The sequence below is a fragment of the Epinephelus lanceolatus genome, chromosome 21, assembly GCF_041903045.1.
Source record: "Epinephelus lanceolatus isolate andai-2023 chromosome 21, ASM4190304v1, whole genome shotgun sequence".
In the NCBI taxonomy this organism is placed as follows: Eukaryota; Metazoa; Chordata; class Actinopteri; order Perciformes; family Serranidae; genus Epinephelus; species Epinephelus lanceolatus.
In genome coordinates this window covers 29,176,206-29,204,052 of record NC_135754.1, presented here as the reverse complement: position 1 = coordinate 29,204,052, position 27,847 = coordinate 29,176,206, and the positions used below count along the sequence as shown (strand labels likewise).

General features: G+C 42.3%; 1 protein-coding gene across 1 annotated transcript; it reads right to left on the bottom strand.

The window, feature by feature from the left end:
• Positions 1–3,150: 3,150 nt before the first annotated feature.
• On the bottom strand, positions 3,151–26,606 carry rgs9b (regulator of G protein signaling 9b). Its single transcript, XM_033612250.2, has 19 exons — positions 26,405–26,606; positions 23,263–23,359; positions 21,788–21,838; positions 21,575–21,681; positions 21,439–21,490; positions 21,304–21,362; positions 21,152–21,228; positions 20,983–21,064; positions 18,028–18,090; positions 15,800–15,829; positions 15,590–15,651; positions 13,769–13,882; positions 13,551–13,666; positions 13,282–13,369; positions 11,372–11,510; positions 11,170–11,252; positions 10,665–10,782; positions 5,334–5,737; positions 3,151–3,689 (listed from the first exon to the last, which is right to left on the bottom strand). The coding sequence occupies exons 1-19, from the start codon at positions 26,471–26,473 to the stop codon at positions 3,527–3,529; spliced, it is 1,974 nt and encodes a 657-aa protein (XP_033468141.2). The 5' UTR covers positions 26,474–26,606; the 3' UTR covers positions 3,151–3,526.
• Positions 26,607–27,847: the final 1,241 nt, after the last annotated feature.

Here is a 27,847-nt window from a genome sequence, read left to right as displayed (position 1 = left end):
ATCAGACCAGGCAACGTTTTTCCAATCTTCTATTGTCCAGTTTTGGTGAGCCTGTGTGAACTGTAGCCTCAGTTTCCTGTTGTTAGCTGACAGGAGTGGCACCTGCTGTGGTCTCCTGCTGCTGTAGCCCATCTGCTTCAAGGTTGGACGTGTTGTTGCTTCAGAGATGGTCTTCTGCAGACCTTGGTTGTAACCAGTGGTTATTTGAGTTACTGTTGCCTTTCTATCATCTTGAACCAGTCTGGCCATTCTCCTCTGACCTCTGGCATCAACAAGACATTTTGGCTCACTGGATATTTTCTCTTTGTGGGACCATCCTCTGTAAACCCTAGAGATGGTTGTGTGTGAAAATCCCAGCAGACTCAGACCAGCCCGTCTGGCACCAACAATCATGCCACGTTCAAAGTCACTTAAATCACCTTTCTTCTCCATTCTGATGCTCAGTTTGAACTTCAGCAGGTCGTCTTCAGCATGTCTACATGTCTAAATGCATTGAGTGGCTGCCACGTGATTGGCTGATTAGCTATTTGCATTATAATTTGGTTGAGCTGACCCTTAACATGTTCTGGGAACATGTCATCAAGAAGGTGAACCTTTTTTTGTTAAGACAGTCATTTATTGAGGCACTTGACACAAGCCATGGAATGTACAAATCAAATACAACAAGTTTAAGGTATTTTTCACATTCTTGCATCTGTAAACATGGTAAAGATAATACATTCAGACAGTTAATTCACATTGTACTGTTCCCCAAACGGAGAGATGCATGAGAAAGATATCAACACCTCGCTGAGAGTAGTGCACAGTACACGACAGCTACAAAAACAGCAGTGGAGCCAATTACAAAACTATCACCTGACCCCCCGGTACAGCAACTCCTCATTCATGAAGTCTGTCGGCAGAGCATGAGCAAAAAAAGCGACACGTAGACAAGCTGCTCATGTGCTCTCGTTTTACCTGAACTGCATCTATTCGGTCATTTCACATAACGTGTGTGAGAGGTAAGTACACTGCAGATGAGGCATCTAAATCTATTTAGCAGCACAAGAACATTTCTCTACTTCAGAAATCTTTATTCAATAAATATATAAATACATTTCGGTTTCAGCAGGCGTGTGCACAGGCAGAGTCCAAATATGTCATCTGCTTTGGCTTCACTTTTTAGGATGTAAACATTAATGTGTTTTTGTATATCTCGCTTGTTAGCGATCACAAAAATAATTTAGACAATTTCTTCATTTGTTTTTTTCTGAGCTCGTGGCCCTGAACGTCTGCGCACACGCCTGCTCCATAGAAACATCTGAGGCCAAATAAACAAAACATTTCAGGTGTGTGACGTTGGATAAGGCTGCTGTCAGGCTACTGTTTGTTAATGAATACAGAATGAGGTTTGAAAGCTACAGCTCAAGTTCCCAAAGCTTGTGGATGTTCGTACACCCTGTCGTCCTCTGGCGGAGCTGCGCCTCACAAAACTAAACATCCAACCTAAACAGCTGGCTCAGCTGGTGCTCACATCAGTAAGGGTTAGTGTCAATAAGGCTGTGAGTTAAAGGAACGCTCCACCGAAAACACAGAGAATCAAACATTTAACTGCCTGTTAGATGTGTTTGTGCCAAAATATGGTTAAATACGGCTTCTGCTGCAGTATCACAGGACACCAACAGTGTTTTGTCTGGGGCATTTAGGGTTTTAACAACCTGAGGAGGAGTTTGCACTATAAAACTATGTACAGAAGATTATTCATGGTGTTTTTTGTTCTAACAGAATTATATTTCTGGCTGTGTGATGAAAGCTCTGACACCACCAAACAGCCAGACACAAACACAACTTTAAAGGAAACCAGTATATCTCAACCTGAACCCTATTGTTCCATGTTTTTGTGTCAAATTGATGAATAGAAACAATTTATGAAAGCGACTCAGTACTGAGCAACAGCGCTGCTGGCAACAGCCACAAAACAGGCTGCAATGTCACCACTCTGGGCAACACGTGTTGTCAGCGTACATTGTAGTGATGTGGTTGATCCCCGGGGAGTCGTTAAAGTAGAATGGATGAACACCGGATAAAAACCTCCATATCTCAGCTATAGTTTGATTGTGGGCAGACATTGCTGTAATACAGGTCAAGGTTTCAGAGCTTTATAGACCCTTTTACTGTTAGTAAACAGTATGATGTTTTTTGATGGGCGGGGCTTAGCTGGAGGCAAAACGTCTCCACAGACATTAGCTAGCGCTAGTTAGCAAGTTCTGTTGTCTTGTTTTAGACAACGGAGGAAGATGATACAAGTGGTGGATTCAGAAATACTCATTCTGAGTGTCGGAGTGACTCTGGCACGAACTGGACCGTAGATTCGGAGCGCTGTCTGAATGTACCGTTCGTTTATCCAGAGCACCGCACTCTTGGACTGGCAGAGCACACTTTCAGCACTCTGTCTGTGGAGACGGAGCAGCAGAGCGCCAAGTGGAGTGAATGCGTGATTAACTGATTTCTCCATTTTGTTTTGCTATCGAAGCTAATGTTAGTTAATGTGCTAAAAAGTTAGCGTTACAGAGAAATCCAATATTCCTCTTAATACCTCCCCAGTTTCTGATGGCGCCGAGGCGTGCTGATCCCCGGCGGCGCAGACTGGCTCCAGGGACATGGAATGTCACCACTCTGGTGGGGAAGGAATGGGAGCTGGTGCGGGAGGTGGAGTGGTACCAACTAGATGTAGCTGGGCTCACCTCCACATGCAGCACTGGGTCTGGAACCAAACTCGTGGCTTGTGTTGGAGTTCTCTGCGGAAAACAAGAGGGTTGCGACTGCGGGTCGCTAAGAGGAGGTCTCTGACTGTTGCTTGTATGTACGCACGAACCCGGCCTTCTTTAAATCTCTGGGCGCTGTCCTGGAAGGGTGGCGTTAAACACAAAAATATGGGAAAATATGGTCCAGGCTGAAAAATATCAAAGTCTCCCTTTAAAGAAATTATCACTGAACAGTTAAACAAAAAAAGAATAAAATACAAAAAACTTTTACAGCCTTTTTTTGGTGGCTGGTCAAATATTTCTTAAAAGGGATGAGCTGCACTGGAGGAACTGGGACTCAGTGATAAACAGCAGGAATAAACTATGTATTCAGCCATATTTTGGAGAAACTGACTGTTTTATAAAACACTGAGTGTGGACAGTGGAGAAGAGGATTAGACATGAAACTGGGTCCTTTCAGGCCCACAGGCAGCGTGTGTTTGACACTCTTGACATACAGTAGTTTTCCTTTAAGGAGTTTAAACTTGGACACAGTAGGTTGATGCTCAGTGTAAACAGAGTCTCCAGAGTGTCCCAGAGTGACTGTTTGTGTCGTGTTTGGTATTTATGTCGTGGTTTGCGGCCTGGTGGTGAGAATGTGGCCACACTTACACAGAGATTTTACCCCTTTATGCTCCGTATGGGATCTTTTATCTCTGCCAGAACATGGGAAAATCTGCCTGCTCAGACAGACGCAGATTTAAAAACCCCATTTTTTTTAATACCTGTGTGAAGGCAGCCGATTAGCCGGTCCCGTTGTGTGGAGTGAGGCTCTCCCAGGGGCAGATGATCTCTTTGGCTCCCACTCCTCCCCGAGAGGCAGCCCTGCTCTCCTCCTCCTCATCCTCAGACTCTATGGGGTAGATACGGCACTCTGGAGGGATATCCACTTTAATCTGGAAGAAACTGTGGAGTGTTGCAGAGAGGATTTAATAAGACACGTCTGATATTCATGTTCTGTTCAAATACAGCGCAGGCAGAGAGAATTAACTCAAAGTCCAGAACATTGGATTTGAATTGTAAAAATGAGGATGACCTTGAAGTGCCAACTTTCAGATTTAGTTTGAGGATGTTTCCATTCACATTAAATAACTATTATACATACTTCCCCATTTTAATGAAACAGAAAGTCACTGAACAAGTTAACATATAAACTTAAATAAAACACAGCCCAGTCGTCAAAAGAAAATGTTGGCATTGTATGTTTCTGCAAACCACGGATTAATTACATGTATGTGTTTCATATGTATCATGTCAGCATTTCTAAAGTGACGTAGTATATGAGCTGACTTCATCATCAGGAGGGAGGGAGGGTGGATGGTGCTGCATCTTTCAGCAGCATTTTAGCTACCAAATGTGGGTGTTCTTAAGCAACCCGTCACTGTGTTTCCATCGCAGATAGTGCCACAAAAAGTGGGCGTTTTTTACCGAGACATCACTACGTTCTGCCGGGATAGTGTCAGCAAGAGTGGTTGTTTTTTACCAGTACTTAATGGCTTTTTCTAGCTGGGTTACTGCCATGTAAACCAGGTGTCTTTTATCAGGACATCGCTGCTTTTCTGCCAGGATAATGCCACTAAAAGCAGTTGGTTTTTTACAAAGAAGTGGCTGTGTTTCCTGCTGGGATAGTGCCATGAAAAGCTGTTTTTTACAGAGACACTGCTGTTTTTCTGCCAGAAAAGTGCCATGAAAATCAGCTGCTTTTACCAAGACATCATGGCATTTCCTGCCAGGATACTGGCACATAAAGTGATTGTTTTTTTTACAGAGAAGTGATTGTGTTGTTTTGTTGTTTTGTTGGGGTTTTTTTTTTTACTGAGACATCACTGCTTTTCCACCAGAAAAATGTCCATGAAAAGCAGTTGTTTTTACCAAGATATCACTGTGTTTCCTGTCGGATTAGTGCCACAAAAACCAGTTGTCTTTTATTGGGACATCATTGCGTTACTACCAGGATAATGCCACAAAAAGCGGTTGTTGTTTTTTTTACAGAGAAATTGCTGCGTTTCCTGCTGGGTTAGTACCACGAAAACCAGTTGTCTTTTTCTGGAGCATCCCTGTGTTTCTGCCATGATAATGCAACACAAAACGATTGTTATTTACAGAGAAATGGGTGTGTTTCCTACCGGGACTGTGCCACGAGAAACAGTTGTCTTTTATCAGGACATAGCTGCATTTTAGCCGGGACAGTGACACAAAAAGTGAATGTTTTTTGGTGAAACATGGCTGTGTTTCCAGCGGCTTTTTAGCCAGCAAAGCTGGGTATTTTGATCCAGGTATCAGCTACGTAATGATGTACAAATGTAGCGTATCTGTGGTTTGCAGACATGTACAGTGCCAACACGACTGCGCTGATAAATGATCACATTCAAAGAGCGCTAAGGATGCACGATGTTACATATCGGCATATTGGATATCGACAAAACATCCAATATTGTGTCTCCCTCAGAGTACAGTAAACAGATTAGAGTATCTGCACAGTAGGTGAGAGGATCATGTTGTAGGGTTTTGCATGGACTGTTTCTGTGTGTGTTATCGTCTCCCACTCACTTGCCAATCCGTCTTGGTGGAGCCTGACTGGGCTGATCCGGGCTGATGGGCTGAATGCGGCTACTTGTCCCGGCAGCTGAGTGGCATTTGGGCGACAAGCTGGCGAACATGGTGGCAGGTGTACAGCCGCGCCTCAGCAGACGACGCAGCGACAGAGCCATGCGAGATTTGGACACATTCCCACCTACGGGGGCCCGAGCAGCAGGGTTCCCCTCGCCTTCTCCGTCACTGGCCTCCACTCGCCGTTCAGACACCGAGGTGCTGTCCAAGGCCACGCTGATGGGGGACGGGCAGGCCGGAGTGTGGACCGGGAAGGGGAGAGAGGGCGAGGCATTGGCAGTGGGGAAGTCAGAGATGCCAGAGTAGACGGCGAGGTGGGGGACAGGGGTGGTGAAGCGGCACAGCTGTGAGGTCAAAGGGCAACAGACACAGAAAGTCAGAGGGCATGGAGAGAGAAAATACGTCTGCAGACAGTTCATTCATGATGTTTTACTTACTATAACTCCATGAGGCTCAGAACACGTCCATACAAACAAGACAGCAATTATAAGCAATAGGTAACCTGATATTACAGTGTATGGAAGCCAAGAACGGCCATGTTTGCATTGTTTTTATTCAAATTTTATTTATTTGAGGGTTAATTTATGTGGATTCTCAATAAAACAAAAGGCCAGTTTCTTGAGATAACCAAATAATTGATCATCAGAAAACAACTTTTTGTTTTCTCAAGGTCACAGCATAATTATACTGCAGAAACTGAGCCATCGTTTGCAAAAATCTGGTGATCTCAAGAAAGCACAAGTGTTGTTTTCTCATAATAATTCATAAATCTCGTAGTCTTAAGTCACTTGCCTTTTGTTTTCTTGAAATGGATCTCTTGTCTTTGTGATGTCAATTATTCTGTGACCTTGAGAAAGCTGATTTCTTGAGATAACAAGATAATTTATCACCAGAAAACAACTTTTGTTTCCTCAAGATCACAGGATAAATATACTGCAGTCAAGTGAGCCAGAGACAGTAAAAATGTTGTTCTCTCATAAAATATTATCTCGTAAATTTAATTAATCTGCCATTTGTTTTCTTGAAAATGGACATAAATCAACCCCTTATCTCGTTTAAATGAGCTTTGTTATTTGATTATTCAGTGACCTTGAGAAAACACAAGGCCAATTTCTCAAGATAACCAAAAAATGTATCACCAGAACACAACTTTTTGTTTTCTTGAGATCATCGGATTTACGTACATGACAGCTCACTTGACTGTGGAATGATTATTCCGTGATTTCAAGAGGACAGAAGGACGATTTCTCAACCAAACAAGATCATTTATCATCTGAAAACAACTTCTGTTTTCTTGAGATCACACATTTGCAAAAATCTGATGATAATAAAAAAGCAAAAATGTTGTTTTCTCATAAAATATTATCTCGCAATCTCAAGTTGCTGTTTGTTTTCTCGAAAAATTATTAAATTAACCTAATATGTCATTTAAATGAACCTTTTCATGTTGATTATTCCAGGACCTCCAGAAAACAGAAAGCTGATATCTTGAGATAATGAGAGAAATTATAAGTTGAAAATATTGTTAATATAAACTAGTCCATACCCATTGGTAGCTTTGTCACCTTCTACCTATGACAATCCTCAATGCCTATGTGCAGTTTCACATAGATTGACCACGTCAGTGAGTAGAAAAACGTGGGACAGACAGAATGACACACTGACAGTTTCCGTGATTATGTACAGCATACCATACCATGACTTAGTCATACCAAAACTTAGAAAAAACAACGACATTGGTCCACAGGAGGAGCCACAGCGATCGGTCGCATTTTAGCCATTTTTAAGCATTTTTCTGTTGTTATAGCGCCACCCAGTTGCCAATTAGAGTTGAATTTCTCCAGTCACCTTGAGGCGTCCTGTTCTACATATCTACCAAGTTTAGTGAAAATCCATATGGCGGTTAGGCCTAGATATCATTTTGTTTGATGGGGTCAATAATGGAGGGGTCCCCTCAGATTATGTGTGGTCATATGCCTACAAAGTTGCGTGGTGATGGGTGAAACCCTTGAGATGTTATACACCTTTATGTGATGAGCCACGCCCTCCACAATATTCATTGCCTTATAGAAGCTCAGTTTTAGTAAGTTTTCCAACTTTTGCCAAGAGGGAACTTTAGATATTGGTCCCTAGATTATGTTCACCCAGTTTCATGCAGATCGCTCAAACTTCCTAGGAAGAGATCGATTTGAAGTGTTTTTCAAAAAATTCAAAATGGCGGAAAATCTATATAAGCGGAAGTTATGGGTTCTTGAGGCAAATTTGTTCCTCATGAGGAGAGGCATCTCTGTGCAAAGTTTCATGTCTCTACGACATACGGGGCATGAGATATGCCCATTCAAAGTTTGCAATTTCAATCGGTTGCTATAGCGCCCCCCTTTGGCCAATTGATGTAATATTGCTTCATTCGCATCCAGAGTTTTCATCATTATATAGTAAAATAAGATTGTGTCCTCAAGATCACAGGATAATTACACTGCAGTCAAGTGAGCCATCGTTTTTGAAAATGATGTGATGTCGAGAAAGCAAAAATGTTGTGTTCTCGCAGTCTCAAGTAATCTGCCTTTTGTTTTAGATTAACCTGTTATCATGATAAAATGAGCTCTGTTACCTTGACAGAACCAAATAATTAACCTGTGATCTTGAGATAACGGCAATAAAAAAACTACAAGTATGGCCTCTTTCAGCTTCCATAAGCATCATATGTATAGTTGAACTATATGTCTCAAAGGAATGGGCTACATGACAGTCAGACTACATGAAAACAGTGAATGAATGAGAACTCAGGAGAGACAGACAAACATGAGATGGTTTAATTGTGGGTGTTTTATTAGTTTATGAGTGATGACAAAGAAAAACAGTACAATGCAGAACACTGTATGAGCGAAGACGAACAGAACAACACATGCATCATGAGAAACAACTTGACGGACAACAGTTACAGCTTGTATGGACAGAAATGTAACAGATGGTAACAGATGTCTCAACATGCCCGTTTGTCTTTTGCCTGTCGTCTCTTCTGCACACGACTCGTGTACAGACATTTGAGTAATTTAGTTTGTGTTCAAAGGCTCAGTTCACCCAGTCATAGCACCTAACCTCTTAAAGTGAGGCATTTGCTCAGTGAATATATTTTATTTGTGGTGGAAAAAACTCAGAAAGTCTCAAATGTGCAGGACTAGATTGATTTTAGGTGAGTTTACCTTTTAAAATAGCCTCATATTAATTAACTATTTATACCTGTGCTGTCTAATGTGCATACTGAGCACTGGCTTTAAAGGATAATGTAAGCATTTTTCAATCTGGACTCTATTTCTCAGTATAAATTGATCAAAGATACTGATGTCAACAACAATTTAGGTAAAGCCTATGCCATAATGTGACGTGCAGCTCCAGAAATGTAACTACACGTTGCAGCGACACAGACCTCCTGTCTGTTTCTGTAAGCTGAAACCATTTCCCTCAGTGGAAACAAAGCTTTTATTTACTTTAATTTCACAGATAAGAAACAATAAATTGTGAAGACAATAAAACCTCCACAAAAATAGCATTTTAAGTCTTGTGTGTGATTTATCCTGGCTTCATATGAGCAGAGGAAATCTCTGCTCGTCGCTAGGCTAATTTATACAATGTAAAATTCCATAGGCTTGTGCTAATAACGTTAGCATGTTACATTTGTTTGGAAAACGTGTTTAGTATAAGACAGTTGTTTTGTCAGTGAACCTTGTGAGTTGTAATGGAACGAAATTTTGTAACGTTAGGTTTGTTAAATGTTGCTGTTGTCCCTGGCTTCATATGAGTAGAGGAAAAATCGCTAAGCTAATTTATACAATGTAAAATACCATAGGCTTGTGCTAATAACGTTAGCATGTCGTTAGTATTAGACAGTTGTTTTGTCGCTGAACCTTGTGAGTTGTAATGGAGCTGAATTTTGTAACATTATCTTTGTTAAATGCAGAGGTGGGTATTAACTAGTTACATTTACTCAGTTACATTTACTTGAGTAACATTTTGGATAAATTGTACTTTTCAGTGTAGTTTTAATGCAAAACACTTTTTACTTTTACTTGAGTTATATTGTTTTAAAGCAACAATACTCTTACTTGAACACAATATTTGGCTACTCTACCCACCTCTGAGTACATAATTACACACACACACACATATATATATGTGTACAGTATATATAAGAATATATTTGTGTTTCTTGTGCCTTGATTTATGTTATGTTTGTAAAGATTTAATTTATTTTTGTTTTAGTTAAAGGGGTATCATTTAAAATACATGAATTTGCAGATTATTATTTTTGACTGATTGATTACGTTCATGTTCTTATTTTACAAATAAATCAGACGTTACTCAACAGTTACTCAGTACTTGAGTAGTTTTTTCACCAAATACTCTTTTACTCTTACTCAAGTAATTATTTGGATGACTACTTTTTACTTTTACTTGAGTAATATTGTTCTAAAGTATCAGTACTCTTACTTGAGTACAATATTTGGCTACTCTACCCACCTCTGGTTAAATGTTGCTGTTGTCCCTGGCTTCATATGAGAAGAGAGACATCTGCTAGCTGCTTGGCTAATTTATACAATGTTAAATGCCATAGGCTTGTGCTAATAACGTTAGCATGTTGTATTTGTGGGGAAAATGTGTCCAGATAAAGACAAGTGTTTGTCTGTGAATGCTGTGAGTTATAGTGAAGCTGATTTGTGTACTTGTGTTTGAAACTGTCTCTATTAAGCCATGTTTAATGTGTGTTTAATGTGTGTTTTGAATCAACTAAACTTTACAGCACTTCACAGAAACCTCGCCGCTGACTAGTGTTTTGGAGGTGTAACTGCAGAGTGACAGACACACCACTGCACAAGTATAAATGCTCACAACAGCGTAGGCTCTGCATTGAGCTGACGCACAAGTATAAACATGCAGTGAAAGTAAAACCAAAATGAGCCAATAGATGCTTCAAAGCTCCCTAAAGTTTAGGAGAACTTCAGCAGGGTGATAATTTCTAAGTTCATCACAACAAGATGACAAGGTCATTTGATCAATTGTTATCATAGAAATATTAATTAAAGCAGCTTTAAACTTAACGTAAAATGGCATTAAAATGTAAACATTATCATTATGAAATAACCTGCAGTGTCTACTTAAATGATTCAAATAAATTATTCAATAAAATAATTGAACATTATGTGTTTGCGTTTATTTCTTAGGAGGAGGAGGAGGGGGCGCCTCCTTGCCCTGCTTGCTGAGTTTGCTCATGACCTGTGTGATGTCAACGTTGGCGGCCATCTTGGCCTTCTGCTCCTGCTCCATCTGCCGGAGGATGATGGGACTGAGACTGGGCCGTCTCTTCTTTGCATTCTGCTCCAACTGGGCATCACTGGGAGGGAGAGAAAAGAGAGATGGTGAGGAAAGGAGGGAGAGAGATGAAAATGAGAAAAGAGAAGAGGAGGGAGGGAAAGACAAGGTGAAAATTAAGTTTTGGAGAATGATGGATGTGGTCGTTTAAGGGAGCTACAGGGCCGCTAATATCAGCCAGAGAGATGAGAGATATAAACTTTGGTTTTTCAGGCCAATGTCACCCCTAAGTCATCCTCTGCAGCGATGAGTCGATGCTTTCTTTTCCTCATTTGATACATTTGTTCTTTATCAGGCTGGTTGAGGAATAAAGTTTATCCTCTAATTAAAGCAGCAGATTAAAGTTCAAAATGTAAAAAAGCTCCTTTAATTAAATACAAAAACATGTGAATCAAAAGTTGCCACATACGTGAAATTGTGCTCCTCAGGACAGATGGCCTTCTTCATCGTCTCCTTAAACACGGGAGATTTCTGGTACCGGCCGTACGAGTCCTGCAAACACACAAACTCCTCATGAATCAGTGTTTGGTGATGGTGAGCACAAGGTTGAGGGAACTACAACACATCCGTTAGCTTGTCTTGAAAACCCACACACTGGTGTGTTTACTGACCTTCTTCATGAGCATGTAGATGTGAGTTTGGGCAGCGTCCAGGACGTATCTGTGTGGGTGTTTCAGGCCTTTCACTGTGATTTCCATCGTCTTTCCGTCGATGTTGATCCACCGCGGTGCACCACGTGCCAGGAAGGTCCTGAAAGACAGACAAAATGCTGTAAGACTAGCACCAGTGGTGGAATACAACTAAGTACATCTCCTGCATTTAAAGGGAAAATGCACCCCAAAAAAACAAGAACAGAAATTTTTCCTCTTACCTGTAGTGCTGTTTATCAGTCTAATTTGTTTCGGTGTGAGTCACTGAGTGTTGGAGATATCGGCCGTAGAGATGTCTGCCTTCTCTCCAGTATAATGGAACTAGATGGCACTCAGCTTGTGGAGCTCAAAGCGCCAAAAAAGTGCCTTTGAAAAACTCAACATCAATGTCTCTTTCCAGGAATCATGACCCTGTTACTCAAGATAATCCACAGACCTTGTTGTGAGCAGTTTCATGTAGGACCTATTTTCTTTCTACCACACTACACCCACCAACCTTATTATTGCGCAGAAGGAAGTGTGGATCTACTACTAGCTCACCCAGCACCACTAAGCTAGCTGACATTACCGCTCAACCAAGGCGGACGCCAATGATGTTTACATCTCACGCTGTCACTAGTACAAACCTCTTGTCAATGAGTAGATGCACGCTTGCTGAGCAGCAGATGACACTGTTCAGTGCCACCATTGTGTGAATGGGTGAATGTGACTGTTGTGAGCAGTTTCATGTAGGAACTATTTTCCTTCTTCCGAACTACACCCGCCTACTGCACCAACGCCCAGAGGGAAGTGAGAGGCTCGTGACAGTGCAAGATGTGAGCTGTAAGGCGCCCTTAGCTGAGCTATAACGTTAGCTAGCTCTGTGGTGCTAGGTGAGCTGTCAGTAGATGCACACTTCCTCCTGGTGGTGCAGTTGGTGGGTGTTGTTCCTGCATGAAACTGCTCACAACAAGGTAAATGGGCTGCACTTGTACAGCGCTTTTTTGGTCTTCCAACTACCACACGGCTTTTACACTACGTCACATTCACCCATTCACATACTGCTAGCTGAGGCTACCATGAATGGTGCCACGTTCTATTCAGTAAGCATTCACACACTGATGTTTCGACATGCAGACTGGAGGAGCCGGGCATTGAACTGCCGATCTTCTGATTGGTGGACGACCCGCTCTACCTCTGAGCCTTAGCCGCCCCAAGGTCTGTCTGACAGCACCAGATGTAAATATTAATGGCGTCCACCTTGGTTGAGCTGTAGTGTTAGCTAGTTCAGTGGTGCTAGGTGAGCTAGCAGTAGATGCACGCTTCCTTCTGCACGATAATAAGGTTGGTGGGTGTAGTTTAATAGAAAGAAAATAGTTCCGACATGAAACTGCTCACAACAGGGTCTGTGGATTATCTTGAGTAACTGGGTCCTGATTTCTGTTAAGAGACATTGCTGTTTTTCAAATGTATTATTTTGGCGCTTTGAGCACCACAAGCTGAGTGCCATCTAGTTCCATTATATTGGAGCGAAGGCAGACATCTCTACAGCCGATATCTCCAACATTCGGCAACTCACACCAAAACAATCTAAACTGATAAACAGCACTACAGGTAAGAGGAAGAATATGTATTTTTGATTTTTGGGGTGAACAAACTGAGGTACTTGTACTTTACTCATTAATGATCTTTTCCTGCCACTAAAACACATTTCAGAGGAAAATTCTGTACTTTTAACTACACTACAAATATCTCATTGCTATAATACCGGTTCATCTCAACTTCCAAAATGTCTTGTTTTGTCTGAGCAGCAGTCCAAAACACAAAGATATTCAGTTTACAGTAATATAAAACAACATTGTCTTCACATAGAGAATAAATGAGGACATTACTTGTATATATGCTCTGCTTTCTCTCTCATAGTCGCAGCTTCGCCCCACTTCAGATCTTCACAACCCTCCCAGAACGCCAGGTTCTCACCTAAGATGGATCAGAATAGAAAATATTAGAAAACTATTCTTAGCCTCTTCTAATGGCTGAAAACAATTAACATGTATGACCAAAAATAAATCTGCAGAACAGCAATTCTGCAACAACAATACTTCTGTAATCAGTGGTGTTGCACTTATTTTTAAGCCGATTAAAATAAAGACCATCATACCGCTGAATTCTTTCTTCAGGAAGAGTCTGAAATCGTCTCGTCCTCGAGGGTCAGAGAGCAGCTCTGAGAAGCTAAACGTCCACCTCTCCACACGCATCTTCGTTGGTATTTCCACACTGTCACGCACACACAAATAAAATGAACATATTGATACATGATTTATTTTAAATTACTCTCTGAATACAGTACAGATTTTGTGTCGTCCACTGCTGACTCACCTGGGCATGTTCAAGGTCCAGTACGTGACATCATCAGTGAGCCAGGGGTTGCTGGGAAGACACTTGGAGAGGAAAGGGTCGTGACTGTGATAGGTGGAGCAGTACTTCACCAATCTGTAGAACAAGGAGAAATAATTTAATAATTAATAATCAATATTTTTTTCCTTACAAAAGGAGTTAGCAGTTGTGTTTATTACACCAGTAAATGTTAGCCAAAGTGATGTTTCATGCACAAGAGTCACTTCATAAATTAGTGACCAGATATAGGATATCTTAAAATGTTCTTGGCATATTCTATTCAAATTTAGCAGAAAATTAAAGGGAACTTTCTGCATCAAAATACAAAGACATCAACAATCTCTTTGACTTGGCGAAAGCAAAGAAATTCCGTCAATAACTCCTGGACTGACAGCACAAAAAGTATCACGTATTTTCTGACCCATGGCTTACAGAGTAAATTTGATGTTTTTCAACCTGGACCCCATTTTACCATATTTTTGTGTCTAAGGGTGGTTTCACACCTGCACTGTTGTTTTTGGTTCAATTGAACTCTAGGTTTGTTTGTCCCTTAAGTGCAGTTCGTTTAGCCAGGTGTGAACACAGCAATCACACTTGTGTGCGCACCAAAACAACTGGGCCAGTTACAAACAAACAATGTTGTCAGCATATAAAATAACATTCTGAAAACAAGCACTTTTAGTGGACATACTAAACTGATGCTGAACAATTGCCGGTCGGGATTATATTTTGGGTTGGGAGAGTTACGGCCTCAAGAGAGGGAGTTCAAGTATCTGGGGGTCTTGTTCACGAGTGAGGGTAGAATGGAGCGTGACATGGATCGGCGGTTTGGTGCGGCTTGTGCAGTGATGTGGGCGCTGCGCTGGACTGTCGTGCTAAAGACGGAGCTGAGCCAGAAGGCAAAGCTTTCAATTTACTGGTCCATCTACATCCCGACCCTCACCTATGGTCATGAGCTCTGAGTAGTGACCAAAAGAATGAGATCGCAGATACAAGCGGCCAAAATGAGTTTCTTCCGTAGGGTGTCTAGGCTCAGCCTTAGAGATAGGGTAAGGGGCTCGGACGTCCGGAGGGAGCTCAGAGTAGAGTCGCTGCTCCTTTGCGTTGAAAGGGGTCAGTTGAGGTGGTTCGGGCATCTGATCAGGATCCTCCTGGGCGTCTCCTGTTAGAAGTGTTCTTGGCATGTCCCACTGGTAGGAGGCCCCGGGGAGACTCAGAACACGCTGGAGGAATTACATATCTCATCTGGCTTGGGAACGCCTTGGGCTCCTCCAGGAGGAGCTGGAAGGTGTTGCTGGGGAGAGGGACGTCTGGGGTGCTTTGCTTGGCCTGCTGCCCCCGCGACCTGGTCACAGCAAAGCAGGTGAAAATGGATGGATGGATCACATTGCAGCCTATTCCACCGCTGCAGCGCTCTCTTTCAATACTGGACCAATTAAAGAAATGGTTGTCTCCAATATTCAGTTAAACACTAAAACATGGGAGCGCCCATTAGCTCACCTGGTAGAGGAGGCATCCCATGTTCAAAGGCTTTGACCTTGCCAAAGTGGCTGTGGGTTCGATTCCAACCTACAGTCCCCTGCTGCATGTCGTAAATTGGAGGAGGTATGCATTCTCTTCACAAGTCACTGCACCTTCAGTTACCATATCTATATCTCCTGTGCATGACTTTCACCTGTCCTACATGTGAACGTCCCTCAGTGGAGATGTTATTTCGAGACATACACTATATGATGAAACCAAACGACAGTGACTGGTTTGTCACCGATAGAAGCAGACTGGGAATATGATGGACAATCTTACGCGCCAATGGACACAGATGACTTCACTCGGGGCCTCATGATGGACTGCTGCGTGAAGATCATCTGCAGGGAGGCGGAAGAGACATGACAGCTATGAAGATGTCAGGGAAACAGATCTGTCTCTGTGGATCACTAATGGTTAACACAGCTGTTGGTTTAGATCAAACAGGACGAGGGGAAAAATGTTGGAAAAAAAATATATCTCACTCACGATTCTGTCGTAGAAGTCGGGTGTTTTGGCCTGTGGGAAAAAAAATTACAGATTTTATGTCATATCACAAAAAAAATCTATATACTCTGACCTACATTCTTATGTATACTGTTCTCACATTTATATTTAAGACAGCATTTTTATTTTTTATCTACACTGCTGTTATAAATTGCACATATTTTTACATATTTCTTATATTTATATTTTCTGTATTTTTATCATGTATTATATATGGTAACATAATGCAAATATTTTTTATATACTTCTTATTTTCTCTAATAGTTTCTCTGTGCTTATAAGAGCAGCTGTAATGTGACCTAATTTCCCCGGGGATCAATAAAGTATTCCTGGTTCTGACGCAGACACAGAGGGATGTTGTGCTCTTGGTGTTTCTGTGTTCATGCTCTTGTTCTTTTTTTAAGGACCACTGTGAGGTTTGGACCCAACAAGCAAGGAAATTTTGGTCAATCCTAACTGTTTGAGGCTTAAACGAGTACTCGATATTATCGGATTCATGATGGGAAGTTGAAACAAAGGATCAAAACTGACGCTGCAGAACTACAGATATTTTCTTTTTTCCTTGGTGAACTTGATGCTTACACAACCCACAGTGCAACTCGACCACTGATGGTTCAGTCAGACATTTGTGTGCCTATTTTTTTCCTCAAGAGTGTTTCACCTCGCCCTGCTGTGCTGTGGTTGGCCAGCACTTGTCATGATGAAGCATTGAGGTCGGACCAGTCAGCAACCTCTGGGGCTGAAAATCAAACCCAAGAACTGCAGTTCCTCTAATGGCCACTTGAGGCTGGCTCCAGAAGCGAGTCAATCCCCACAGACTCCCATGTTAAAATGCCCAGCTTTACAGCAGAAATAAACATGTTTACAGCATGGTACTAAAAAGGTTTTGGTCTTTATAGCTAATTTACACATTTATGACAGCTGTATGGGGGGTGATTTTTTTATATAACTCATTCTTTAACATTTTATTAAGGCCTAAAGTTACACATAAGTTAAGTAAACAGAACTCCCACTGCACAGTCAGTCTCAAGGACCAGGTGCTGGCCAGCCGCAGGAACATCTCAGGTAAAATCATAAACACTAACCACCGTAGACTGACATTAGTCACATGACCCATGTATATTTAGTACACCTGTGAGTGCTCATGTGATTCTGTTGAGTAGGGCTGCAACTAACGATTATTTCTTATTTATTTCTTCGATTAGTTGACTAATCGTTGTATTGAAAAATGTGTTAATATGTTGAAAATGTCGGTCTGTCTCTCCCAAACCCCCAAATTATGTCATCTAGTGTCTTGTTTTGTACTCACGCCAAAGGGTTTTACTTCACTGTTATGGGAGAGTGTGTAAAGCTGCCAATATTTGTACATAATAAGAGTATTTGGGGTACTTTTACAGTACTTTTCTATGAAAAATGGCTAAAACTGATTAGTCGACTACTAAAATAGTCACTGATTATTTTAATAGTTGATTAGTCATCGATTAGTCGACTAAATGGCAGAACATAAAGGTCCACGTGGAAAAAAAACATTTCGGATTTTACTAAAAGAAGGAAATCACCTGTTGATTTATATATATAGATCCCAGGGGACATTTTTTTGTATTTAGGAGCAGTTTAAATGTGTAATTTGTGTTAGATTTTATTTTGTTGAGCTACTAATATTGTATACAGAATCTGAAGCTCACTCTGAGTTACTGTTGTTCATCCCTAGCCCCTGGGGCCTAAAGAAATATTAAGACGCCCAGGGATGCTGTAGTACTTCCTAAGACCTGTAACCAGACTTTGATGTGTAGAAGCAGTTGAGTTTCCCTTTACGGTCAGAATTCAGATTAGGTCCAGGCTATATTAAGGATTAAGCATTTAGTTGTGATGGCCAAGGTTATGACAGAACTTAGGGAATGCATTACTGTTTGTCAAGTACAAATATAGGGGTTGTGTGCAAATAGGTGTTCGTAACCAGTTTAAAGGTCCAAATACAAAAGGACAGCCATGGGAAATATCTGCAGAAGAGAGGAAAAGAAAGAGAGACAGACAAGTTCATTTTAGTACAAGATTAATGATTAAATCAGCAGAGAGGGAAAGGAAAAGACAGACAAGCATCAGGTATCCTTTATACCACACCTGGCTCCATGCATTAAAGCCTCTTACTGAATATAAGCTGATCGGCAGGAATTATCTTCATACAGGTCACACACAGACTCACCTGTTACCTCGTCTGCGTTGGGATCTGTTAGTCGATCCAGTCCATAGTCCATAGCGCTCACTGTCCCCGGCTACACACACACACACACACACACACACAAACACGATGACAACAAAAAACACTTTCACAATGTGTTTACCAGAGGACTCATTAATTAAAGCAGATGGCCGTTTGATGATGCTAATCACAGGCTGCTAATGTGTCACACTGCTCCTGAATCCCGACCATCTGAGACATCAAGAGCACAGACACACGTAAAATGTGATTTTGTGAATCTACTGTTTGACTTTACAGATACAACTTAAGGTAATTCGTTTGTCTCCAGCTGACATGTTTTGACTTGAACCACATTTACCATCAGGATGATTCTGTCCCTGGATTATAATATTATCTGAGATTCAAAGCTGACTGTGACTATAAAAGGATGAGTGTGTTGCAGTATGTAACTGTCAGCTGGGAAAACAAGTGAGACATATGCATAATATCGTGATATTATTCTAGGGCCATATCACCCACCCCTAGTTGCTACCAGTTTGTTAGGTTTCACTTTCCTTAGGTTTAGGCGCCAAAACGATGTGATTAGGAAAGATCAAGGTTGGACAGAAGCATTGGTTTTACATGGTCTCCTGGGTGAAAGTCCTGTGTTTGACCCATTCACCACCCTCACCACCTGACCTTTATGCAGACTGTCTCACACATATAGAGTTTAATTGGTCTGGTTTGACCAGTTTGCTTGAAGTTAGCACACTTAATAAAGATGTTGCTGTATAAACACATCTGAGTCAGCTCACTGATAATATGACTGTTCTCTACTTACATAATTGTTACACTATGTTTTTAGTAACTGTCACTTGTTGTCTTGAACTTTTGCTGGTCGGCGTTCAACAACAGTTAGGGTTGTACACATGCCCTGTGTTTTGCTTGCTCAAATTCATTGTTTTCAATGCGGAAATGTGGCAGGCATTCTCAAACGCCAAAGCAACGCTGTCACAGCATGCACACGTTCCCGAGTGCCTATTTTTTAGGACTTCATGGCTGCGCCTTGAGATAAGCCGAGTTCAACTTTTGGAACCCAGCAGTAGACAACTAATCAATTTGGTCGGCACAGTGGTGCAGTGGTTAGCATTGTCGCCTCACAGCAAGAGGGTTCCTGGTTTGGTTGGGGAGCTCTTCTGTGCAGAATTTGCATGTCCTCCCTGTGTCAGTCAGTATGTTTACATGCAGCCTGAGAAAATCAAATTATTGGCTTAGTCCAACTGAAACCGGACTTTTAAATGCATGTAAACAGCTTAGTCCGACTGAAATATTCGACTAACACACTTAGATAAATTCAATTGAAAATCAAACTATTGCTGCATGTATCCACTTAGTCCGACTGGAGTCGGACACGGCGTTCTGCACATGCACCACTTTTTCTTTCGCGGGCTTTCACACAGAAGAAGAAGAAGATGACGTAGCAGCAGTTCAGTATACAGCAGCGCAGTAACTCCCGTAAAAACAAACAAACAAACAAACATCATGGCGACCAAGAAGAACAAGACGCACTTCTGGACAGACGAGGCAAATACATCCATCTCCGCCATCTTCATTCGTCGTTAGCTTCCTCTTTGGGTCAACCGGAAGTAGTTCAATACGCACTATATTAAAAAGGACACAGCACCGCCTATCGAGGTGGAGTCAGACGAACTGATTAGCCGAGCTATGAGCTTAGCTCGACTACTGCGTGCATGTTAACGTACTGAGTGTGGGTTTTCTCTGGGTACTCCGGCTTCCTCCCACAGTCCAAAGACTCTAAATTGTCTGTAGGTGTGAATGTGAGCATGAATGGTTGTTTGTCTCTATGTGATAGTCTGGTGACCTGTCCAGGGTGTACCCCGCCTTTCACCCAATCACAGCTGGGTTTCCAGCAACCCCGCAACCCCTTACAGGATAAGCGGTTACAGAAAATGAATGGATCAATTAATTGCCTACAGAAGTGGAAACCAACAAGAACTGGCTGAGCGACAGGCTGCGAGTTTCCTGTGGGTCAATCAGTTTGAGATAATTAAGGAATATGCGACATATTAGTCTCGCTCACCAGACCTTTCTCAAGAAAAGAAAGGTCTGGCTGGGCCGACTCTCACTTTGAGATTGGAGAAAAAAACACCCCGGCTGCTTGTATTTCTTTCAACCAATCACAATCGTTCTGGGTGGTGCCACAGCAACGGTGCGCTTGCAAAAATATTGCCGGGGGGAAACAGGTTTTGGTGTAACACGCCCACAAAAATATCACCTACAGGACGTGAACCATGGCAGAAAAATGGCTACATCCCCGCAAGATCAAACACTGCAAAAGTTAGTAAAGGATGTGTTGAAAACGGTTGAAAACTGCTACACAACCGGAGGTGGTAGGGCGGGACTTCAGCGGGTGGCTCGTTCCACCCAATGAGAGGCTGATCTATGCAGCGAACTTCCGCCCACTCAGACTAGCAACATATTAACACAGTTTGACCTGAAACAATAAACATCTGGTCCTCCAGATGATGTAACAAAGCAGGACCTCCAAGACGGCCCTGAGCTTGTCTGTTGATATTTGCCTCAGAGGGCGATTAAAGTACCGCAAAGCAAAACAACACACAGTGACCCTGGGTCTGTCGGGGACTCTGGAGGTCTGGGGAGCAGCGAGTCTGGTCAGTGACACGGCCTCATGAAACAGAGTGAAACTCACAATGTCGCAAGAACAAGTTGCAAACCTCTGCACCACCTTCTCCTACGCAGTGTGAAATATTAATCAGCGGTGCCCTTTCCCTCTGACTGGACATGTAATGGTAATGAGGCATCATGGGTAGAGCTAATGAGATACCCTGGGAAGTAATTAGGTGGAGTGCAATTTATTTTCAGACGTCTCTGTCTGCTGGCAATCCACTGGTATCTACATGAAGCTGTATCCTGTGTGTGTGTGTGTGTGTGTGTGTGCTCTCACCGGAGGTCTGTGAACCACCCAGTACGCTCTCTCCTGGCAGTCAAACACCACACGGTCCGGTTTCTTCCTCTCCTTCGCAGCCCTGAGAATCACACACACACCCCGGAGCATCATAACGCTGCCTTGATCTTAAACCTGAGTGATGCCTCTGAGTGTCTCACACTCCTACCTGTACTGCTCTTTAGCTTGCATCACTATGAAGTCCCATTTATGATTCATCCACTTGTGAAGACGGTTATACTGCTCCTGAGGACGTTAAATAACACCTCAGTAAATGCCAGCAGACAAAGTGGCTCACTCTCCGCTCACTCTCGGTCTCACCTGCTCGTGCAGCTCCAGGACACCTTTCTTACGGATGTTTCTTTTCGCCAGGTAGATTGCTTCAGTGACGAAACAGAAAGTGTGAGTGTTGGTAACAGCACCTGTGATAACACGCACAACTTTAGTTACACTCACCGTAATCTGTATCCTCAACAGGCCACTGCTGTGTGGGCCAGAAGTACGGTGTCTGGAGAGGACAAAAGGCAGAAGTTTTATTGTCAAGGAACAGAACAACAGACTCATTAAACATCTTAAAATGTGGTGTGTTCACCTGGAAGCGGTAGAGAGACGCATCTGGTTTGAGCAGTAAGCGTTTGTGGTCTTGTAGAGGGTAGACGTATCCTAACGCCACCAGCATAGAGCCCAGACTCCTTGCCTCTGAGGACGACAGACAGAGACGAGCAGGAGTTAAAGGAAAAGCTGACTGAGGCTGTGTTTCATGTACACATATATGTATATATAACAGCTTCAGCTCATCGCTCACCTTGTGTGTCTATTTTAAATCTGTCCACTAACCACGCGATGATGTCTTCACCTGAGGAGGGAAGATGGAAATGATGACAAAATATTTTAAATGCTCACCATCAGTTTTACAAATGAGAAGAGATGAGGAAAGGAAAGGAAAGGAAAGATGGGGAAAACATAACATAGAAAAGGAAACGAGAAGAGAAGGAAAAGGAGAGATGAGTTGAGGTGAGGGGGAAAGGAAAGTAGGGAAGACAGGAAGAGAGGAGAGATAAAAATGGAAGAAAGAGACGGAGGAGAGAGGAAAAGAAAGGAATGGAAAGGAAACAGGATGAGTAGGGAAAGGAGAGGAAAGGGAAGGAGAGGAATGGGAAGGACAAGAGAGCAAAGAGAGAAGAGGAGAGGAGAGGAGAGGAAGAAAATGGGAAGAGATAAGAGGAGGGGAGAGACAGGAAAGGAAAGGAAAGGAAAGGAAAGGATGGAAAGGAAAGGAAAGGAAAGGAAAGGAAAGAAGAAGAGATAAAGGAGAGGGAGAGGAAGACGAGGAGGAACAGTAAGGAGGAGAGAAATGAGTAGTGGAGAGACAGGAAAGGAGGGGAGAGGAATGGAAAAGAAAGGAAAGAAGAGAGGAGGAAAGGTAAGGAGGGGAGAGAGGTGAGCAGAGACAAGAAAGGACAGGAGAAAGGAAAGGAAAGGAAAGGAAAGGAAAGGAAAGAAGACGAGATAAAGGGAGAGGAAAGACAAGAAATTAATGGTGGAAAGGAATGAAGGGAGGATGAAAGTGAAGGAGGTGGAGGGAGAAAAGAAGAGAGGGACAGGAAAGAAAGGAAAAGGAGAGGAGGAAAGGAATGAGGAGAGATAAGAGGAGAGAGGACAGAAAAGGACAGAAAATTAAACGAAAGGAAATAAAGGAAAGGAAAGGAGAAAATAGAGGACAGGAGACAGGGAATAAAGGGGAGGAAAAGAGTGAACAGGAAAGGAAATGAGAGAAGAGGGAAAGAGAGGAGGAAAAGAAAGGAGGGGAGAAAGAGGAGAGGAGATACAGAAATTAAAGAGAGATTAAAAAGGAGAGCAGCAGCAGCAGTCTCCATGTTTGCTTGGTTTCCTTCATTCAGCTGATTTAACCTGCCTGGATTCAAAAGCTCAACAGTGACGTAACAGCCGAGGTTTCCTTTCTCCTCCACCTCCTCACTAGCGCTCTGTTTTTCTCTTGTTCCTGTCTCTGTTACTTGCTCTTTTCCTCTCGCACACTCAATCATCATCCTCCTCCTCCTCCTTCACCTCCTACTTTTTTCCCGCTCCCTGACTCGGAGACCGCGGGGGTTGTCATGGAGATTAAATCTGTAGCTCTCCAGTTTGCGCCCGCAGCTCTGGTATCCTCCAGTGAGACTATGCAGGAGCAATCAGTCAAACAGCTGCTGAATAACATCAAGTGTGTACTGTACTGTATATGTGCAGTGTGTGTGTGTGTGTGTGTGTGTGCTCTCTCTCTACCTGTGATAGCGTGTGGTATTGTTGTGATAACCAGTCTCTGAGGCTGTGACTTCACTCCTGTTTTGGGGTCCTGCATCTCCAGCAGCACCTTCTCCGCCTGCAGAGGAATATTATGAGGGGGTGAGAAGAGGTTACCATGACAACTGATTGTGAGGGGTCAGAGGCAGCAGGTCACCATGCCAACCAGTCGCTTGGGGGCAGCTGTTATGGAGGGAAAATCAGGGCAGCACATTATGTCATCTGTGGTTAAAGTCCAGTTACACAAAACAGCAGTCGGTGGCGAGGTTTCTGTGAAGTGCTGTAAAGTTTAGTTGATTCAAAACACACATTAAACACACATTAAACATGGCTTAATAGAGACAGTTTCAAACACAAGTACACAAATCAGCTTCACTATAACTCGCAGCATTCACAAACACTTGTCTTTATCTGGACACATTTTCCCCACAAATACAACATGCTAATGTTTTTAGCACAAGCCTATGGCATTTTGCATTGTATAAATTAACCTAACGGGCTAGTGGACTTTTTCCACTTCTCATATAAAACCAGGGACAACAGCAACATTTAACAAAGGTAACGCTACATAATTTGGCTCCATTACAGCTCACAAGGTTCACTGACAAAACAACTGTCTTATACTAAACACGTTTTCCAAACAAAGACAACATGCTAACGTTATTAGCACAACCCCCTTTAGAATCAGCAGTTAATATCTACATAGAGAGTGGGTCCTTGTTTATGGAGACCACCATGTCCACAGTCCTGTTTCTACAGTAGCCCAGAATGGACAAACAAAACACTGACACAGATTTTGTAATGTGAAACTGCTTTATTCAGTGTTTTTACAAGTTTAAATCATCTAGTTTGGTTGTTTCTGGAATGGAAGAGACAGCTGCAGATAATTTGGCTCCTGGTGGAAAACTCCTAAACTTCTGGATCTTAAGTTACCAGAGAAAAAAGGTGAGCAACATTGACAGATGCTGTCGCTACTAAACGGATCCAGTGATTTAAACCAGTAAAAACACTGAAGAAAGCAGTTCCACCCTAAAAAAACAGTTTGCGTTTATGTGACGCTGCTTGTCATCGCTCGTCATGAAGAGGTTGCAAACATGGACTGGCCCTATCTAGAGCCAGTGGGTGTTTCTCAAAATCAAGGAAGGATCCTTAAATGGCTGAATTTCCAGGATGCTACGTCATCGAATCCCGCCCAAGGACTGTTCCAATGTCAAGGATACTTCACATTCTTTGAGAAATACCAACCATTTGGTTGGTCGCTTCTGGACTTCTGTAGAAACATGGCAGCACAACATTAAATTCTCCCTCAACAAGGACCCTCTCCCTATGTAGATAGATAGATAGATGGCCACTTTATTAGGCACACCTGTTCAACTGGTCATTAAAGCAAATAGCTAATCAGTCAATCACATGGCAGCAACTCAGTGTATTTAGACATGTAGACATGGTCAAGACGACCTGCTAAAGTTCAAACATGACAATGAGTTCACTGTACTCCAATGGCCTCCACAGTCACCAGATCTCAGTCCAATAGAGCACCTTTGGGATGTGGTGGAACGGGAGATTCTCATCATGGATGTGCAGCCGACAAATCTGCAGCAACTGTGTGATGTCATCATGTCAATATGGAGCAAAATCTCTGAGGAGTGTTTCCAGCACCTTGTTGAATCTGTGCCACCAAGAATTAAAAAAGGGGTCCAACCTGGTATTAGCAAGGTGTACCTAATAAAGTGGCTGGTGAGAGTAAATGGCTCATTCCAAGGTAAGGAAAACAAAATGATTCTTATTTTCAGGTGATTATACACTAAAGAAAACACATTATATTATTATATCATATTCCATTGCTGCCAATATATCCTCCTGAATCATTCACACTGGACCTTAAATGCTGCATTTACAGAGGGGAGAGGTGACATAAGAGGTTTATTTCATGCCCTGATGTCATGGCTTTTATTTGGCTTGTGTGGGAGGTTTTGCGGTGAGTCACTGCCCTCTAAACAGGTTTCTTTTTTTTTTTTCACTTATCATATCATCTAATGCTGCAGCTCTCACTGATCCCACAGGTGTGGGTGAACTGAAAGCAAGAAATCATGCAGTACGTTAATTCAGTTTGTGTGAAAGTGTGTGTGAGAGGGAGAGAGTGTGAGAGTGTGTGCGATGACTCGCGGGCCTGTTTGAAGTGGCTTTGTGCTTTGAAGTCATCCTGGAGAGGCTATAAGCCTCCAGGCTGAGCCCGACCAAAGTGGGCTTTCATGGACCAAAACACAAAGTTGTCCTGGAAAATGACTTATCTGTGAGGGTTCCCCCTGGAGAGCAGGGCACTGTGAGCGCTGCATTAGGGTACAATAGGAACATTTTTGCTAATTAAAGAGCTCTACCTTAATTATTTCCTGCGCATTTTTTATTTACTTCACGGTGATAAATATCCAGCAGTGGAGAAAAGAATGGAGCCTGACTCTGTCCACAGCACCGGGCTGTTGTTGACCAGCACACAGCGCCTGGATTAACTTCTCTGCAGCGTCTGCTTGTTGTAGATGGAAGATACTGATCCAGGCTTAATGCTTATTAAACTGAATGACCTTATCACTGTGAAAAGGTTGCAATAAAACACAGTCTCACATTTAGTGTGACAGACACTGAACCCAAGATAGCGTGTTTGTTTTGACGTCTTGTCATCCTTCTGTATTTCTGAACGCTTGGCTCTTATGAAATGTTATTTTTCAGCACTAATTCTGATCAGAAATCCAGATTTGCATGCATAATTTAAACATTTCACATTTCTTTTCTTTTTTCGTTTTTGCATCTCCTCAAAGTATTCTGCAATCCAAATAGCACCTGTGAGCTTTGCTGCTTTTCAAAATTATCTAATCTAGATAAATGTACACACTAAAAGCATCCGGAAACCCACCACTGAGGATCTCTTACATACACAGGCTGCAGTTTATAAGAGCAAATGCCTGTACATCCAGGGTTTGTGAGGATAAAGCAGACCACTACAGCCCAGGTATTGCGTTGGAGCAGCCACATAAGTGACCTATCTATAGGTGCGTCTACAGGTGTAGTCTACAAGCCTGAGCAGGGCTGTGATCATCATCATCATCCCTGATGCACAAGGATAACCTACCTTCTTGAGACAAGCCATCCGAGGTCGGTACCTCTGCCCATGATCCCGCAGGGTGTTCCTGATGGTCATGGTGTCTGGTGATCCCCCCACTCACACACAAACATACACAATGCTGCTGTCGCCTGTGAGCCCTGTGTCGTGTGGGGATGCTGGAGGGGAAGTAGACTGATAGATACCGATGCTGCCTTCAGGTGTCCCCAGTAAGCTCCGGCTTGGGTGGTGGGAAATTGCGAATATGTTTGTACACTCTCATTTCTCGCGCTGACGTGGACGCCATAGATTAGATTTCAGCGAAGTGAAGTATGTAACAAAAAACATCCATGAGCATGCACGTCAATTAATGACATAAAAAAATACAAAGAAAAGCGCAAAAATAATAAAAGTAAATCTTAATCTGTCAAATATTGACAAATGTTTTAAGATATTCACTTCAAGACTCTGCTAACTCACCACTAATATTAAATAAGGGACTTCCGGTCTGCATTTCCCGTTTTTTTGACTGTTTGAAGTGCGTTCATGTAGAAGTTTTCATATTTCCAACAGCATTAGAACGCAGCATACCTAAAGAGAAAGGCGAATCAACCAATCAGAGCGCGCTTTATTCTATCAGTTACGCCAATACGGAAGTAAATCAGCAGAGGGCGACATGGTACCACCAGTGCGGACTTATCTGTCGATAACGTCCCTATTAAACTGGCTGACTGACAGTTTATGAGTTTATTAGGTTACTAGATGCTTCTATCGCGCATGGTTTAATAACAGGACACTGAAAGTTGGCCAATTGCATAATAAAATAGTTAATTATTGATCTACAAAATGAATTCAAAATACATTTCAAAGAAAGGAGTATGCTGTTGTTTTCAGTGCGAGGGGAGTTTGGGCTGAATGTTATTAAAACTGCTTGAGATGAATTATTTGTGTGTTTTATTCTAACAACTTGAACATCCCTGCTACAAATAATCAGTTATTGTTGTTTTATAGAACTTATCTTTCTTCTACAATTGCACTGAGAAGTGGTGGAAGTCAAAAGTTACAATGGGTGGGATGTTAATTGTAACATATTGCACTGAAAGATATTGCCAGCTTCAAAACAAAATAATCTGTGTCAGACTTATATTTTAAAACACGTTAGGTGGAACCCTGCAGATACAGTACGGTCGAAACTTAAGATATGTCAACTGTGAGGCGCAGATAACTTAAACTGCTTCTTCAATAGCCTCCACTTTAGTTTGATGTGGTCAGCATTGCTGCAAAAGAGTGGAAGTGTATGGAAAAATGTAATGACAGTGAGTAGTTGACTGACTGAATGTGGAAGGACTGAGACATATTGTTGAAACTGTTCATCATCTGTTGTACTTATTTACTTGCACCACAGTCAACATTTAATCCATTCAATCCAATATCATTTGGGAAGTCTGAAAGAGTCACAACATTAAATTACTT

Coding starts and splice junctions, on each gene's coding strand:
- rgs9b (XM_033612250.2), bottom strand. CDS start 26,473: ATGACCATCAGGAACACCCTGCGGGATCATGGGCAGAGGTACCGACCT. Junction 15,830..18,027: donor CAGATCCCAACGCAGACGAG/GTAACAGGTGAG, acceptor TTTTTCCCACAG/GCCAAAACACCCGACTTCTA. Junction 10,783..11,169: donor CCTGAGGAGCACAATTTCAC/GTATGTGGCAAC, acceptor TCTCCCTCCCAG/TGATGCCCAGTTGGAGCAGA.